Here is a 16,703-nt window from a genome sequence, read left to right as displayed (position 1 = left end):
AAATTTTACTATTCCCATTTGGCCATTTCATTCTAGCGTATCATTCCCATTATGTTCTTACATAAAACGCTTCAGCTCTCACTTGATTATGAAACCAAAAAAGCCTTCCAAGTGACAGATAAGACCTAATTATACACATAAAAATATTGTTCATATTGAAAACAAAAAAAAAGAACAAAGAAGAAATTATTACAGAAATGGATTGAACAATTTACAAAATAATTAGCGTAATTTTAGGTCGGTGTTCAAATCAATAATGAGTTCTTATAATATAGTGCTGACTGCTGACCAATGACACTATATTTTTTATATAATTTCGCCGTCTTTTAGCTCTTTAATAGACTCAAGCGTTAATTTTTTTTATTAATAATATAAAGCGAAAAGACGTGTCAAGTCAAAACTAACTAAAATTTGATATTTTCATAATGAAAATTTAATTCCATGAACTGTAAAATAAATGATAATACCCAAAAGGAAATTAAAAAAAAACACTCGATTATCATAAATTCATAAGCTAAACGTCCTCCACAAAATTCGGCAAGAAAAAGACAAAACCAAATCTCTTAAAAGGTCATTTTCGTAACTTTACACAAACTCCATTACCATCGTAGATATATACTATATTATAAAAATAAAAAAACTAAAAAAACCGAAACCAAAAAAAATATATATTCAATAATTTAAATAAAACTTTTCGTAGTTTACAGACAACAGAGCTGCTTACGTGTTCTTCAAAATTCGTACCTCAACTAGATTAGATCCATCCCTTCATCTCTTTAGGGTTCTCTAAATTTCCAAGCTTTTTATTTTGATTCTCCCAAATTTTGTTCCTTGTTTTTTCTTTTTGGTAAGAATTTAGTTTTAATTATACGGAGAGAGAGAGAGAGAGATGGGTAAAGTGGCTGTTGCAACGACGGTGGTGTGCTCTGTGGCGGTGTGTGCGGCGGCGGCGTTGATTGTGCGGCGGCGAATGCAAAGCTCAGGGAAATGGGCAAGAGTGATTGAGATCTTGAAAGCTTTCGAAGAGGATTGTGCAACGCCAGTTGCGAAATTGAGACAAGTGGCTGATGCTATGACCGTTGAGATGCACGCTGGTCTTGCCTCTGAAGGTGGAAGCAAGCTTAAGATGCTTATTAGCTACGTTGATAATCTTCCTTCTGGGTAATATTTAATCTTGTTCCTTAATTTTGTGAATTGGATTGAGATAACAAAAAAATAAGAGATAAAGTGGAGATTTTTATGGGATTTTTATCTGAATTCAGATGAATTTGGATAACATCGTTGCCACGTTTCTTTAATTTTATTTGTCTTTTCTTTTTATCTAAGAAAGTTTCATGCTTTATGATGATGATTCATATGGAATTCGATTTTTTTTTTTTTTTTATATATCACTTGTTTGATTGTCTCACTTTGAGAATCTATGGAATCCGGATCCGTCACTTTGAATCATAATCTCTCACTTGATTGCAGAACATTTTTACCTGAACAATCCAAGGGTCTAGAGATTCTTATCCTTAATAGTATCTGCATTTTTGATGTTTCAGTTTCACTGTTCCAAAGTTTGACTATTATTATCACTTTCTTGGATTAGAAAGAGTTCTTTTTTTTCTTTTAATGTTTTCTGTCTTGTTCTTTGTAGGAGCCCATATGTCTTTGTAAGAGGATTTAACGAAACTTTTTGGTGAATTATGTATGAGTGTTGTACTTTCACTGTGTAGTTTGTTTCTTTTTGGGTTCTGATGCTAATTAAGTTGTAAAGGTTTGAGCTGTAATTGGATGATCTTCTAAATGCTTGTTACTATCTATTTATTTGACAGGGATGAAACTGGTTTCTTTTATGCGTTGGATCTAGGCGGAACAAATTTCCGTGTAATGCGTGTGCTTCTTGGTGGGAAGCAAGACCGTGTTGTTAAACGAGAGTTCAAAGAAGAATCAATTCCTCCTCATCTCATGACTGGGAAATCAGATGTCAGTTTTCTTACTATATACTTATATGTTATGTTTAGTCTTGGGATGATCTATCTCTTTATGTGTTGATTGTGTTTTGTGTAATTATGGAGGCAGGAGTTATTCGATTTCATTGTCGAAGTTCTTGCAAAGTTTGTCGCTACAGAAGGCGAGGACTTTCATCTCCCACCCGGTAGACAAAGGGAATTAGGTTTCACTTTCTCATTTCCGGTTAAGCAGACGTCTTTGTCCTCTGGCACTCTCATCAACTGGACAAAGGGCTTTTCCATTGATGATACAGTTGAGCTTGATTTCCCTTTCATCTATTTTTATTTCATTACAGCAGCTTCTGTTCTTCCTCTAGACATCATGAACCCTGTTTTGTTGTAGCTAAGAGATTTGAAGACTGAGTTTTTGATATGATTACGCTGTTTCTGAAATTCTGACCTCTGTTTCTTGGTGATTGTGTAGGTTGGTGAAGATGTTGTTGGAGAACTTGTTAAAGCTATGGAAAGAGTTGGGTTGGACATGCGTGTTGCAGCGCTTGTGAGTTTTTCCTCTTACCCAATCTTTGTTTCAGATAGCAGAAATTTGTGATCATCTATTTGATTATGATCCTGTTATCCCTTTGTAAACTGTACAGGTTAATGATACCATTGGAACACTTGCGGGTGGTAGATACACTAATCCGGATGTTGTTGTCGCTGTTATATTGGGAACCGGGACAAATGCAGCCTATGTCGAACGGGCACATGCAATTCCCAAATGGCATGGTTTGCTTCCCAAATCAGGAGAAATGGTTTGTGTTTTCTCCAAAAGCATAACAATTCCGATTAAGCTTTAAAGTACTTGAATCTTAGATGTAATGCCATGTAGGTTATAAACATGGAGTGGGGAAACTTCAGGTCATCGCATCTTCCATTGACAGAATACGACCATTCTCTAGATTTAGAGAGTTTGAATCCTGGTGAACAGGTATGAGCTTTGAACTTCTACTGGCTTTTAAGTTCGCTTAGAGAATCATCATGACATGACCCTTGAAGATTCTATCTGGCTTTTAACATGTTCAGATTCTTGAGAAAATTATATCCGGAATGTATTTGGGAGAAATCTTGCGTAGAGTTCTTCTGAAGATGGCTGAAGAAGCTGCTTTCTTTGGTGACGTTGTCCCACCTAAGCTGAGAATACCATTCATCATAAGGTTGATTAATTAACTTCTTGGATATGGTTACTTGCATCGTATCAGAAGTCTAATAATCACTTCTTACATTGTGCAGGACCCCGAACATGTCTGCTATGCACAGCGACACTTCTCCGGATTTGAAGGTTGTGGGAAGCAAGTTAAAGGACATATTGGAGGTTAGACACTCTTCTCATATACATAATGATTTCACACTTTAAAGGTTTAACTGAAATCTCAAATTGGTGAACTCTCAGGTCCCTACATCTTCTCTGAAGATGAGAAAAGTTGTGATCAGCCTGTGTAACATCATCGCAAGCCGAGGAGCTCGTTTGTCTGCTGCAGGGATCTATGGAATCCTCAAGAAAATAGGAAGAGACGCAGCAAAAGATGGAGAAAGTCAGAAATCTGTGATAGCCATGGACGGTGGGCTATTCGAGCACTACACTCAGTTCAGCGAGTCAATGAAGAGTTCATTGAAAGAGTTACTTGGAGATGAAGTTTCAGAGAGTGTTGAAGTGATTCTATCGAATGATGGTTCAGGTGTTGGAGCTGCATTACTCGCTGCTTCTCATTCTCAGTATCTCGAACCTGGAGAAGACTCTGAAACAAGTTAATCGTAAAGCCTTTTTTTTTTTTTTGTGTGTTAACCCTTCTTCTTTGTTTGCCAATTAGGTTTAAACAAATAAGAAAAAGGAAGAAGGTAAAATTTTATTTTCTCAATTTTCAGGAAGAATAAAAACTGGATTCTTCTTCAAGCTCTGGGAAATTCAAAATACCAGCCAATGTTGTAGAACTATATATATATATATATATATATATTCGAGTTCTTTATATAAATGTTCATTTTTTTTTCCCAAAACAGTAATCTTAAGGGAAGTCTTATCTTCATATTCTTTTTAACTTGACTCACCCAATCAAGCATTTAAACCAATTCATCTTTTCGACCAAAAACAACAGTAAAAATGCTATTTTTTCTTTGAATTTAGTTTAACACTACTATAGTATTAGAAAATCTAATAATCTGGAAAGTTGATAATCTGGCACGACGTGTTCGTACCGAAGCACATCTTATTACCTATGTAAATGATGTCCCGTCCCAAAGCCTATAAGCCTCTTTCGTTTCTGTTGTTGTCAAAAAAAAAAACTACTATAGTATTAGAAAATAGTATATTTTAAAATCATGAAAATTAAGGTAATTTTCTATACTAGTGGTAATTTCGGTCTATTTCACTATTTGAGGTCGAGAAAGTACTTCTCAAAACGATGCCGGTTATACTGTTCTTATCTTCTCCACTTCTCTCCTCTGCTCTTTCCCTTAAACCCTAAAGTTTTCTGGTATTCATCAGATTGGTCTATATCAATGAGAGAATCTTCAACTACCGTTTTCTAATAGCTCCTTTGTTTGAAAAATTTCACCTTTCTCCACCGTTGGTTTGTTTTTTGTTCTCTTCTGTTTTACCCCAAAAATCATGTACTGTAATTTAACAAGAAGTCAAGGTTTTCCAATGGCGATTAGGGTTTCATTACAACAAACGACAGTCAAAAGCTGCTTCCACTTCTCAAAGTCTTCGTCTTTACCAGTTAAGTATCTCCTAAACCCTAAAGGATGCGCTTTTGCAAATGTTTCGACTGGTTTAGTTAGTTCTCGCCTTAATTCTATGAAGATTGCAATGTTGAGTAAGCCTGATGGATGTGTTAGAGGGTTCTCGAGTTTTGATTCTCAGAGATTTGGCAAACGAAGTAATCCTATTGGTAGTAGTAATAGAGGGAAATCTAGATTTGAATCGAAAGCTTTCCGAGATAAGAGAAGTAGCGGTGATGGCCGCTCTAGTGGAGATTCGATTTGGGTGAAGTCTGATGAGAAACCAGTGGGGGAAAAGTTTCAGAGAGGTAATAAGCCTTCTTGGGAGAAACGAGATGGTAGAAATGGTTCTGTTTCTGATAGGAGAGATAGATTCAGAGGTTATGGTGAAACGAGGAATCGAGATTCTTTTCGTTCTAGAGGAGATGATAGAATCAGTGAAGTGGAAGAAGATAGTAAGAAAGGTGGTGGGAACTCGATTTGGGTGGCGAATAATGATAAACCGGCGAAAGAGCAATCGCCGAGAGTTAACAACCGGTCGTCGTGGGAGGATACAACAAGAAATAGAATCACTGAAGAAGAAGAAGAAGACGAAACAGTGAGGCATGTCCGTGAAGATGGTGATGATGGAATCGTTGAAGAAGAGCCGGATAATACTAGGTGGTCTGAGATTAAAAATAGGTTCAATAGATATGATGTAAGAGAACAAGGACGTGGGAATGCAGCATATCAGAACTGGAATAGGCAAGAGAGCTGGGGTAGGAAAACATGGCAAGAGGCGACCGAGTCCAGCGTGCCTAGGCTGGAGGGTGAAGTGGTTTATGGAGTAAGTCCAGTGTTGGCTGCACTCTCTGTTGGGAGACGAGAGTTCTATGCTCTTTATGTTCAGGAGGGTTTAGATTTGAGCAGTAACAACAAGAAGAAGAAAGACAAGAAGGGGTTCGAGAAAGTCTTGAAAATCTCTGAAAAGCTTGGGTTGAACATCAAGGAAACGTCAAAGCATGATCTTAACATGGTCTCTGATAACAGACCGCATCAAGGATTGGTGCTTGATGCTTCACCCTTGGAACTGGTGAAAGTGAAAGAACTAGATCCGATTTCATCTGAGGAAGAGAAATCTTCTCTTTGGGTAGCTCTTGATGAGGTCACTGATCCGCAGAACTTAGGTGCGATCATAAGATCCGCTTACTTTTTTGGAGCCACGGGTGTTGTGGTATGCGCAAAAAACTCAGCTCCATTAAGTGCAGTTGTGAGTAAAGCAAGTGCTGGGTCACTCGAAGTTATGGAACTCAGGTACTGCAAAAACATGATGCAGTTTTTAGAAGCTTCCACTGAGAACGGTTGGCGTGTGGTTGGCGGTTCGGTATCTCCAAAGGCTGTTGCTTTGAACGAGGTTTTACCCGGTAGTCCGACAATACTTGTCTTGGGGAATGAAGGAACTGGTTTAAGGCCATTAGTGGAGAGATCCTGTACTGACTTGGTCAGGATTAGTGGTAATATGCCTAATGCTGTTGCTGTTACAGAGTCTGATGATGCGGAAGGTGGAGGCTTCAGATCATTTCTTGCTGTGGAGAGCTTGAACGTGAGTGTTGCAGCTGGTTTGTTTCTTCATCACTTGATAGGCAACAAAGCAAGTGCTTGAATTGAACCCTGAGTGATGTATCCTTAACAATTCCATTTTTGCACCATACTTGGGATTTGCTCTTTACTTGTATAACGTTATGCTCTTATTCTATGGTTATTGTTACGAAAATGGATTGTTGTGATAATATGATCTGATCTATCTATTCCCGGAAAGCTGCGCATTATCCGAGTTTCTAATGTTGCATTAGTGAAGGGATACAAACAAATAATTAATTAAGATTAGTTTTAACGTTAACAAAACCACATTCAGAATATACCCATGTAACCATGTTGCTTCACTATTTTATTTTAAAAGGATATGGAGCCAAAGACATGAAATAAGGTACCACAATATATCCAGTTCTGCCTGGGGAACTAAAATGTAAAACATTGGTAATTTGGTAGAATATATTATTTTTAGTAGTATGACGAAAAATGTTTAGTTAATCTATTGAAGTCACATCTCTGGTTTTTCGGTTCACGCTTTCTTTCTTCTTTTTGAAGGAACAAACAGGAGCGTATTCATTTAACATAGAAACAGGTAAAGGTTTCCTTGAACCTACAGAGTCATCATCATAGTTAAAACATAAAAAAGCAAACCAAGAGTTAAAACAAAAGATACAAATCGACGTGGTACAGTTACAAAGTTCTTACACCAACAAAGCATTCACCTGCACAATGATCTCTTCAACCTCTAAGCACATTGCTTCAAACTTCTGGTACACATACATTCCCAACCCATTTTATACCTTTAAAATCTATAATTCCCCAGAATCCAAAAACGTTCTTGTGTTCCTTCTGTCAATGCCCAACAACCAAAAAAGAAAATTCAGAGAGAGAATAAGCATATGCGGTAAACGTACACACAACATCGAATAGAAGCTCATAGCAAAAGAGACAGTTGCTTAGCCGTTATTCCAAATAGATTATCCAAGAGAATATGGCTAATGCAACTTCTAAGCAAAACCCGATTTTTTTTCCAAATCCTAGGAGCCTTTTAGACGCTAACTTCTTAAACAAAACAAGTTCATCAAGAAGAGATATAATATTAGAATATCCTTATCATATAAGATCTTTTGACTGCAGATATAAGCTATGTCTCTGTATCACATGATTCTTTCTTCTATTGAAAACAGAAATTGTCAACACCAAACTTAACCATGTGAAAAACAATCAACGATCATCATCGGACAAAACCAAATGTTATCTACAGAGAGACCAAATTAGAAAGAAAGAGAGAAAAAAATACCAAAAGGAAACGAATTGATTCGAATTGATTCATATACTAAACAACTGATTGCTTATTAAAATCAAAACTTCGAAACCCAAAAACTTGAAGTCCAAAGATTTAACAAAACTTGCTAACAGAGAAGACTCTTTTGCAATCAATCAGAAATTGAGAGAAAAAAAAGGAATAAACTTTAGAATTAGATAACAGAGAAGAAGAAGAAGAGGAGATGATAGGTTGATGATTCCGTTAGCGTGTATGAAGAAGAAGATTCGAACAAGTGGAAGAAAGGCTCGTCAGTGGGAGAAGAAAGAAGCTTACAAAAGTGGCTAAGAGAGTATTGAAGACTTGGAGACAACGAGAAGGTTTACTTATTATCTATGCACTGTCGTTTTATACTTTACAAAGTGTATTTAAATGAACAGTGGAACCTTAGGGTTTCCTTATCTTATGAATGAAATTATTAATCTCTTAATCTCGCCTCTTTCTATCTTTCTTGTCTCTTAACTCATCTCATATCTTCTTTTCTTACTCTATTCTCTTATTCGTTAAGTCTCGACTTAACATTTGGTGCTTTCGTTGAGAGAAATGGCGGCTACACCAGATCCGCGACAAAACACAACAGAACTCGAGTCACGAGTGGTGGCAGACACACCGCAACCAGAAACGGTGGAACAACGAGAAGCTCGTCGCGACAGAGAGATGGCGGCGCTGTGGGAAGTCGTTCACAACATCAACGTTTGTGTTCGCTCGTTGTCACTTGGAGAGAACCGTAGTGCCACTCTGCCGGGATTCTCAACTCCGCTTGGGGTTAATCAGCACACTACAGCAACCGCGTCGGGGAGTGTTGAGCAGAGTCGTCCGGAAAGATCCTTACCAGTGGCGAACCCTAGATCTACAGAGGGGTTGCTACCGATTCCTGCAGCGGTACAGAGGATCGAATATCCAATGAATCGAGTGACGGTAACCACCGAAGGGTTACTTCCGATGCCAACAACGGAACACCGTGTGGATTTTGCGCCAAACCGCGGTGAGATACCACGAAGGAGAGTGGATCTTCCGTTGTTTGAAGGTCAAAACCCAGATGACTGGATTTTTAGGATGGAAAGGGGATTCTTTTTGAATAACACACCAGAGTATGAAAAGCTAGACGAAGCAGTAGCTTGCTTGACGGGATCTGGATTCTCTTGGTGGCGAAACTCTCAGGGAAGACTGAGGATTACCAACTGGAAGGATTTTCAGGATAGGTTTAAGGAGAGATTTAAACCTAGCCATGGTTGTTCTACTCTGGACCACTTGCTCAGCATCAGACAGCAGGGAACGGTGGATGAGAACTGTGATCGTTTCGAAGAGTTATCAGTAGAGCTACCACATGTGACTGATGATGTGCTGGAAGCTGCTTTCCTGAGAGGGTTGAAGAAGAGTTTGCGAGACCCTGTCATCCGAAGCAGACCAGTGGACATGAACGCAATCGTTGACATGGCCAGACTGGTAGAGTTCCAAGAAAGTGAAAACTCCGGCTACCAAGGTCGCTCATTTACAAGGCCTTCTGGTAACACTTCCTACACAAACCAGAGTCCAGGGACAAGGAGACCTATCGAGGGAGTTAAGACGGTGAGCAAGTCTCCCACAAGTAGCGGGTTCATTCCATGTCGACATTGTGGGGATCGTTGGTTCAGTGGTCATCGATGCAAACAACAACAAAAGCTTAAATGCATTGAAGTAGATGATGGTGAAGAGTATAATGCAGTCGAAGAGAACCCTCAGAACCAAGGAGGCACCTCTTGCGAGCAGGAGGATTAACCGGAGATCATGTCGTTAGGATCCTTGGACGCAGAACAATCTATGCGACTGTGGGGTAAGATCAAGAGAAAGAAGGTTGTGGTTTTTATCGATTCTGGAGCAACTCGAAACTTTATTTCTAATAAGTTGGTGCAGGAACTGGGATTAACGGTTTCAGAACATAAGGGGTTTGGTGTGAGAGTAGCTGGTGGACAAATCCTCAGAGGTAATGGCAAATGTTCAAGGGGAAAATTCCCAAAAAAAACACCAACTATTTAATATTTGCCAGAAAAAAACATTAACTTTTTTCGTTGTTAGAAAAATACGCAAACTATTTTTTAGTTGATAAAAAATACACGAACTATTATTTTTTTCCAGTTTCTCCTCGTCTCCGTTACGACCATTAAAGGTATTGTAACGACGTTACTATTTTTGAAAAAAATTCCAGAAAAAAACATAAACTATTTATTTGTTGCCAGAAAAATACATTAACTTTTTTTTCTTTGCCTGAAAAATACATAATTTTTTTTTCTTATTAACAATGTTAGAGATCATATCTCATAACTTTCTCTGCTCTCTTGAACTTCATACTAGTTTTCACTACTATTTATGATAACTAAATTCAAGAACAAAAATATACAATTAGATTAATTGATTTCTAAATTTCTCAATAGTATTGTTTTTGCATAAATAAATGGTGAATCTGGTTAGGTTACAAGAGTTGATATCCCACAAAATGGCTATAATCTACGATCTCGATCAAGTTTGCATACACCAGCCCATTTGATGATTTACACTGGCTATCAGCATCATAAAAGGTACTAAACTAAAGAGATGCATATTTTTTGAAATGTATACAAAGGTCTACAAAGGTGGAGATCTCATAAAATTTTAGAGAAATGTTGATGAAGTTTCAAAATTTGTAAAGTCAGTATAAATCCAAAAACAATACTAATTGAGAAATTTGGAAATCGATTAATCTAATTGTGTATTTTTGTTCTTATTTTAGTTATCCTAAATAGTAGTGAAAACTTGAATGAGGTTCAAGAGAGCAGAGAAAATTATAAGTTATGATCTCTAACATTGTCAATGGAAAAATAAGAAATGAAAAATTATGTATTTTTTAGGCAAAAAAAAAGTTCATGTATTTTTCTGGCAACAAATAAATAGTTTGTGTTTTTTTCTGGATTTTTTTTTCAAAAATAGTAACGCCGTAACGGAAACGAGGAGAAACTGAAAAAAAATAATAGTTCGTGTATTTTTTATCAACTAAAAAATAGTCTGCGTATTTTTCTGGCAACGAAAAAAGTTCATGTTTTTTTCTGGTAAATATTAAATAGTTGGTGTTTTTTTTGGGAATTTTCCCAATGTTCAAGTGTGGTGCTTGACATTCAGGGGGTGGAGATTACAGATGATTTTTTTGATTTTTGATCTGGGGGACACGGATGTGATACTGGGGTTTCCCTGGTTAGCCTCACTGGGTGACACTCGCACTAACTGGGCACTTTTGAAGCTTAGCTGGCAGATTGGGCCAATGTGGGTGACTATTGTTGGAGATCCAGCTTTGAGCAAGGTGCAGGTGTCCTTAAACTCGATGGAGCGGTTGGTCCGAAGGAAGGGAGTGGCGTATCTCTTGGAACTAACCTCACTCTTTGACGATGGGAAACAACCTCTTAAGGGAATGGCAAGACCGGAGATATGCTCACTGTTGGAAGAATACCACTCAGTGTTTGAGATGCCAAAGAGCTTACCACCCAAGCGTGACAGAGAACATGCGATAACTTTGAAGGAAGGTGCTGGTCCGGTCAACATGAGGCCGTATAGATACTCGTTTGTTCAGAAGAATGAGATCAAGAAACTGGTGCAGGAGATGCTCGATGCTCAAATTATACGACCAAGTGTGAGCCCCTACTCTTGTCCTGTGTTATTGGTGAAGAAAAAGGATGGAGGGTGGAGGTTTTGCGTGGATTACCGAGCACTCAACACAGTGACAGTCCCTGACAGATACCCGATCCCAGTTATTGAGGAGTTGTTAGATGAATTGAATGGAGTAATTGTCTTTTCAAAACTGGAATTGAAATCAGGTTATCACCAAATCAGGGTGAAGAGTAGTGATGTTGCTATGACAGTTTTCAAGACTCATCAAGGGCATTATGAGTTCCTAGTAATGCCTTTTGGACTCACTAATGCACCCTCAACCCTTTAGAATGTGATGAATGACTTGTTTCGACCCTATCTTCGAAGGTTTGTGTTAGTGTTTTTTGATGACATACTGGTCTACAGCCCCAACTTGGAGATGCATCTGAAACACTTGGAGTCAGTTCTTAAGCTTCTGCAACAACACCAATTCTATGCCAACAGAAAGAAGTGCTCTTTTGGTCAGACCATGGTCTCATACTTGGGACATGTGATCTCAGGGGATGGAGTGGCAGCGGACCCTGACAAAATAGCAGCAATGGTGAACTGGCCTGAGCCAAAGACGATTACAGAGTTGAGAGGTTTCCTGGGATTAACCAGGTATTACAGGAGGTTTGTCAAAAATTATGGGTTGATTGCGAGACCACTGACAGATATATTAAAGAAAAATGAGTTTGTTTGGTCTCCATAAGCCATGACACCTTTTCAAGCTCTTAAAGAAGCAGTGACTACTCTTCCTGTGTTGGTACTACCTGATTTTACCAAGGAATTCACCATAGAGACAGACGCATCGGGTGTGGGAATCGGAGCTGTCTTGTCAAAAGAAAGACGATCTGTAGCCTTTATCAATCAAGCTTTTTCATCGCAAGGTCGTATCAAATCAGTTTATAAGAGGGAGTTGCTTGCGATAGTTAAGGCGGTCACCAAGTGGAAATACTACTTGACTGGTAGAGAGTTTGTAATCAAAACGGACCAGAGGAGCTTAAGGCACTTACTGGACCAAAAGGCAGTATCAACAGTGCAGCAGAGGTGGGCTGCCAAGCTCATTGGTCTGAATTATCGCATAGAGTATAAGCCAGGGGTCGAAAATCGAGTGGCTGATGCGTTGTCAAGGAGACCTCCAGATGAGACCCTGCTACAACTCACACTAGTAGCACCCTTGAACCTTGACGCGAAGGAGTTGGCGGCGCAAGTAAAGCAAAATGCAGAGTTGGGTGAGATTGTCCAAGGACTAGAAAAAGGAGAAACCGTGAAGGAAGGGTATAGTTTGGTGAAGGGAATGCTGTATAAGGAAGAACGCCTTGTCATACCTCCTGAATCTTCATTCATACCGAGTCTGCTAGAGCAATTTCACGCAAGTGTGGTCTGTGGACATGAAGGAGCTCTTAAGACGTACAAACGATTGAGCCAAGAAGTGTATTGGCGAGGGATGCAAAAGAGAGTGGTGGACTACATTACTAAATGCCAGGTATGTTAGGAAAATAAATACTCGACTCTATCACCTGCTAGTCTGTTAGCCCCATTACCGATTCCAAAGCAGGTCTGGTCTGATATCAGTTTAGATTTTGTCGAAGGATTACCTAAATCCAAAGGATTCAATGCCATTTTAGTAGTGGTGGATATGTTGACTAAATATGGGCATTTCATTGAACTTAACATCCATTCACAGCTAAGTCAGTTGTAGAAGTGTTTGTGAAAGAAGTGATACACTTGCATGGGTTCCCATAAACGATAGTGTCAGACAGAGATAGGGTCTTCCTTAGTAACTTTTGGTCTGAGCTTTTCAAGCTACATGGTTCAGCTTTCCACAAGAGCGCCGCCTATCATCCTCAAAGCGACGGCCAGACTGAAGTTGTGAATCATTGTTTGGAGACGTTCTTGCGTTGTTTCGCTAGTAGGAGACCCACTTCTTGGGCACAGTGGCTGCCATGGGCAGAGTATTGGTACAATACCTCTTATCACTCAGTAACTAAGAGTACACCATTCCATGCCCTATATGGTAGAGAACCACCAAAGTTGCTGCGTTATGGAGACGTTCCCACCATGAATGCTCAAGTTGAAGACCTGTTAAAAGATAGAGATAGCCTTTTGGTGGAGCTTCGCGAGAATCTGGAATTAGCTCAGCAAACAATGCAGAAGCAAGCGAATAAGCATCACCGTGATTTAGAGTTCAAGGCTGGTGACTGGGTGTATCTCAAGTTAAGACCCTATCGCCAACAATCATTGGTGCAGAGGAAGAATGAGAAGTTGGCTCGGCGCTATTGTGGACCCTATCAAGTGGACGAAAAGATTGGAAAAGTAGCGTATAAACTAAAGCTACCCGCTTACTGTCAGATTCATCCCACTTTCCATGTGTCGCAGCTGAAAGGGGCCATTCCGGATTCGCATCAGGCTCAGGTTTTACCTCCCATCCTTACTCCATCATTAGAATGGGCAACCGAACCAGAGGCGATCACGGATATCCGCAGGAGCTCGTCAGAAAAGAATGAAACTGAGGTTTTGGTGAAGTGGCAAGGATTACCAGCTTCAGAGTCGACTTGGGAAACTCTCTCTACCTTGGTGAATCAATTTCCAGACTTTAACCTTGAGAACAAGGTTAGTTCACTTCGGGAGAGTATTGATAGGTTGATGATTCCGTTAGCGTGTATGAAGAAGAAGATTCGAACAAGTGGAAGAAAGGCTCGTCAGTGGGAGAAGAAAGAAGCTTACAAAAGTGGCTAAGAGAGTATTGAAGACTTGGAGAGAAGGAGAAGGTTTACTTATTATCTATGCACTGTCGTTTTATACTTTACAAAGTGTATTTAAATGAACAGTGGAACCTTAGGGTTTCCTTATCTTATGAATGAAATTATTAATCTCTTAATCTCGCCTTCTTCTATCTTTCTTGTCTCTTAACTCATCTCATATCTTCTTTTCTTACTCTATTCTCTTATTCGTTAAGTCTCGACTTAATAGGAGACATGATCATTAACCTTAAAGCAACGTTCACTCGATTGATAGAGAGAGAGAGAGAGTAAAGAAAGAGAGACGGGTGAAATTAACGGATGAAATCGCCTAAGTCGAAGAAAAAACAAATGAACGAAAAAGCTTTGATTTTTTGGGTTCCCCTACCCAAACAACATAAACAACACAGAGGCTGCCACGTGTAACGAAGGACGGAGAAAAATATGTCCCCTTTGAAAGAACATATCTTTAATAATTGTCTCATTTCTACTTAAATTTTAAATTTTTTTACTGAAGGACGCAGCAAACATACGCTGCTGCACACCGATCGAAACGTTCCCCTCCCTTGCGTTTAGTTATTATCTTAACTGAAGAAAACAATCAAAAAGGAAAAATTGAGGAGAAATATATAAAAAATGGGAAAAAGTGTGAGCAGCACGTGTCCCCTCCTATATCGACCAACAGAGTCGCCCCCTGTTGAGAGCCTAGAGATTTCTTTTTTTTTTTTTTTTTTTTTTTTTTTTTTTTTTTTTTTTTTNTAATTTCTCCTCCTATATCGTCCATACTAGGATTATAAATTTTAGTATAATCAATTACACTAAATCATATATTGTGTAATGAGTTTGAATAAAATAGTAGAATGAAAAAAATTGGTAATATCAAATTTCAATGAACTTATATATCAAATTATCTGTTTTCTACCAACAATTATCTTATCTCAGCCAACATGTCTCCCTTTTATGCAAAAGAAAATCCAATTATCGGTCTCTATGTTATACACCAAATCTGTTCTTAAAATTTTTGAAAAATATGTTAAGGGACATTAAAATATAGGGCAGTGAAATGTGTTTATCTGTCAAATTGAAGCACATAAAAACAAAAGCTACATTCAAATTTGTATTTTTATTATTATTTGTAAACGTTCAGATTTATTTTTGTATCCAAGTTAAACACAATCTATCAACAAATCATAACCAAAGAAAAAAAATAATTGGTCGATCTTTATATAAAAACTAACAGATTGACACATGAGCAAATCATTGCTATCAAAAAAGAAGATTCAAAAAAAGCACCTTATGTCTCATTGAAGTGATTCAAGAAACATGTATATATCGCTTGAAACCATGCAACAGTTATTGTTTCGACATAAGTTAAAATTATCAAAAAAAACTTGAAAAATATCAATGATTAGTGGGGAGTGAATATGTTAGAGTAGTACTATATTTATCGGATAAATAAAGTTGATTTCAATATTTAGAGTTAATTAACACTGTCATAAATATGATCTTAATAATATATTTGTAAATCAAATATTTAAATATAGATTCGAGGTATATATGCTCAATTTCCAAAAAAAATCGAAATCTATATTTATGAAGATTTTTTTTGTCAACATATTTAAGATTAAAATTATACTTGCAAATATTATAACTATTGTGATATGATTTTGTAAACTACTAGATTTTACCGCGGGACTAGTTTTTAAGACTAAAAATTCAAATTTTAAATTGTATTTGTTTATTAATTTTTAATTTTGTTTAATGTTTAAGATTGTATAATTGTTAATTGTAGGTTTAACCCGTAGTATACCGCTAAAAACAACTTTTTTTACATAATCGTAATTTAATCAATTCAATTAGATATGTCTAATATTCTAATACTGATGATGTTAACCAATTCATGAAATGATGAATTATCTATATTGTAGCACCGAGTTAATGATATTTCAAATTATTAATAGTGATCTGAACTTGTCTCGTCATGAAATATTTTTAAAAATTTTAAGTTTAATTTTCATAACATTTAAAGTTTAAAATTTTTCTTATATTTGGTATAGTTATATACAGTTAGTCTAAAGAACCAAAATAAACCGGCTACAAACTTTTAAATCACTATTTAATCATTAGTTTTTCTTCATTAATGTAATATTAAGGCAAAGTTTAGAATTCTATATTTCTTTTGGTCCCATTTTTGTTGTCTCATTTTATAAACATGAGAAGAAAAAAATAAACATCCAAGAACTAACAAACACGGATAGATTCAGGCTTATCATAGTGAAGCCGCATATTTATTTTCCTTATAGGAAGTTTAGCAGAGTTAATTAGTTTCTATAAGTTTTTCTTTCGAATATATGTATAACAATTAAAGAGAAATTTATGGCATTTATTGTCAAATATTTAGTTTAGATTCTAATCGCGCGATTATTTGATGGAAATAAATACATAAATAAATTATGGTATATACAACAATTTCTAATTAAATATAGGAAATTAAAATAAGTATATTTCATACATATTTAGTAAGCAGTTTTGCTGACAATAATTAAGATTTTGTAGAAGATTTAAAATTTTAAACAAAATATGACGAAGATATTGTTGTCTCACTTTTTTAGAAAATTCTTGTATTTAACTTATCATCTGTTTGATTTTTTTTTTTTTAAAATGACGAACAAAAACTTTGGAGAGCTGCAAAGACAGGGTTAGAGATTTTGGAGAGTC

At 37.2% G+C, this 16,703-nt stretch overlaps 3 protein-coding genes and 1 long non-coding RNA gene across 5 annotated transcripts; all 4 read left to right on the top strand.

Annotated features, from left to right (window-relative positions):
- On the top strand, nt 662-3,885 carry LOC104747912 (hexokinase-2). 2 transcript variants are annotated; one of them, XM_010469620.2, is made up of 9 exons: nt 662-1,161; nt 1,818-1,968; nt 2,065-2,247; nt 2,419-2,493; nt 2,591-2,746; nt 2,824-2,922; nt 3,018-3,148; nt 3,225-3,306; nt 3,385-3,885. In XM_010469620.2, exons 1-9 carry the CDS (start codon nt 890-892, stop codon nt 3,742-3,744), a joined length of 1,509 nt encoding a protein of 502 aa, XP_010467922.1. In that variant the 5' UTR covers nt 662-889; the 3' UTR covers nt 3,745-3,885. The 2 variants fall into 2 exon arrangements, with proteins under 2 accessions (XP_010467922.1, XP_010467923.1); XM_010469621.2 differs by lacking the exon at nt 662-1,161 and adding an exon at nt 1,381-1,690.
- On the top strand, nt 4,371-6,509 carry LOC104747911 (uncharacterized tRNA/rRNA methyltransferase slr0955-like). Its single transcript, XM_010469619.2, has one exon. It carries the CDS (start codon nt 4,600-4,602, stop codon nt 6,352-6,354), a length of 1,755 nt encoding a protein of 584 aa, XP_010467921.1. The 5' UTR covers nt 4,371-4,599; the 3' UTR covers nt 6,355-6,509.
- Nucleotides 6,624-14,125, top strand: LOC104747910. Its single transcript, XR_761273.2, has 2 exons — nt 6,624-7,799; nt 13,887-14,125. It is a non-coding gene; the product is annotated as an uncharacterized LOC104747910 (long non-coding RNA).
- Nucleotides 8,065-14,125, top strand: LOC104747909. The gene is made up of 2 exons (XM_010469618.2): nt 8,065-9,421; nt 9,502-14,125. Exon 1 carries the CDS (start codon nt 8,152-8,154, stop codon nt 9,364-9,366), a length of 1,215 nt encoding a protein of 404 aa, XP_010467920.1. The 5' UTR covers nt 8,065-8,151; the 3' UTR covers nt 9,367-9,421; nt 9,502-14,125.

This window comes from Camelina sativa, chromosome 15 (assembly GCF_000633955.1).
Source record: "Camelina sativa cultivar DH55 chromosome 15, Cs, whole genome shotgun sequence".
Classification (NCBI taxonomy): Eukaryota; Viridiplantae; Streptophyta; class Magnoliopsida; order Brassicales; family Brassicaceae; genus Camelina; species Camelina sativa.
Note: the sequence above shows the minus strand (reverse complement) of the source record. Positions and strands in the feature narration are given on the sequence as shown.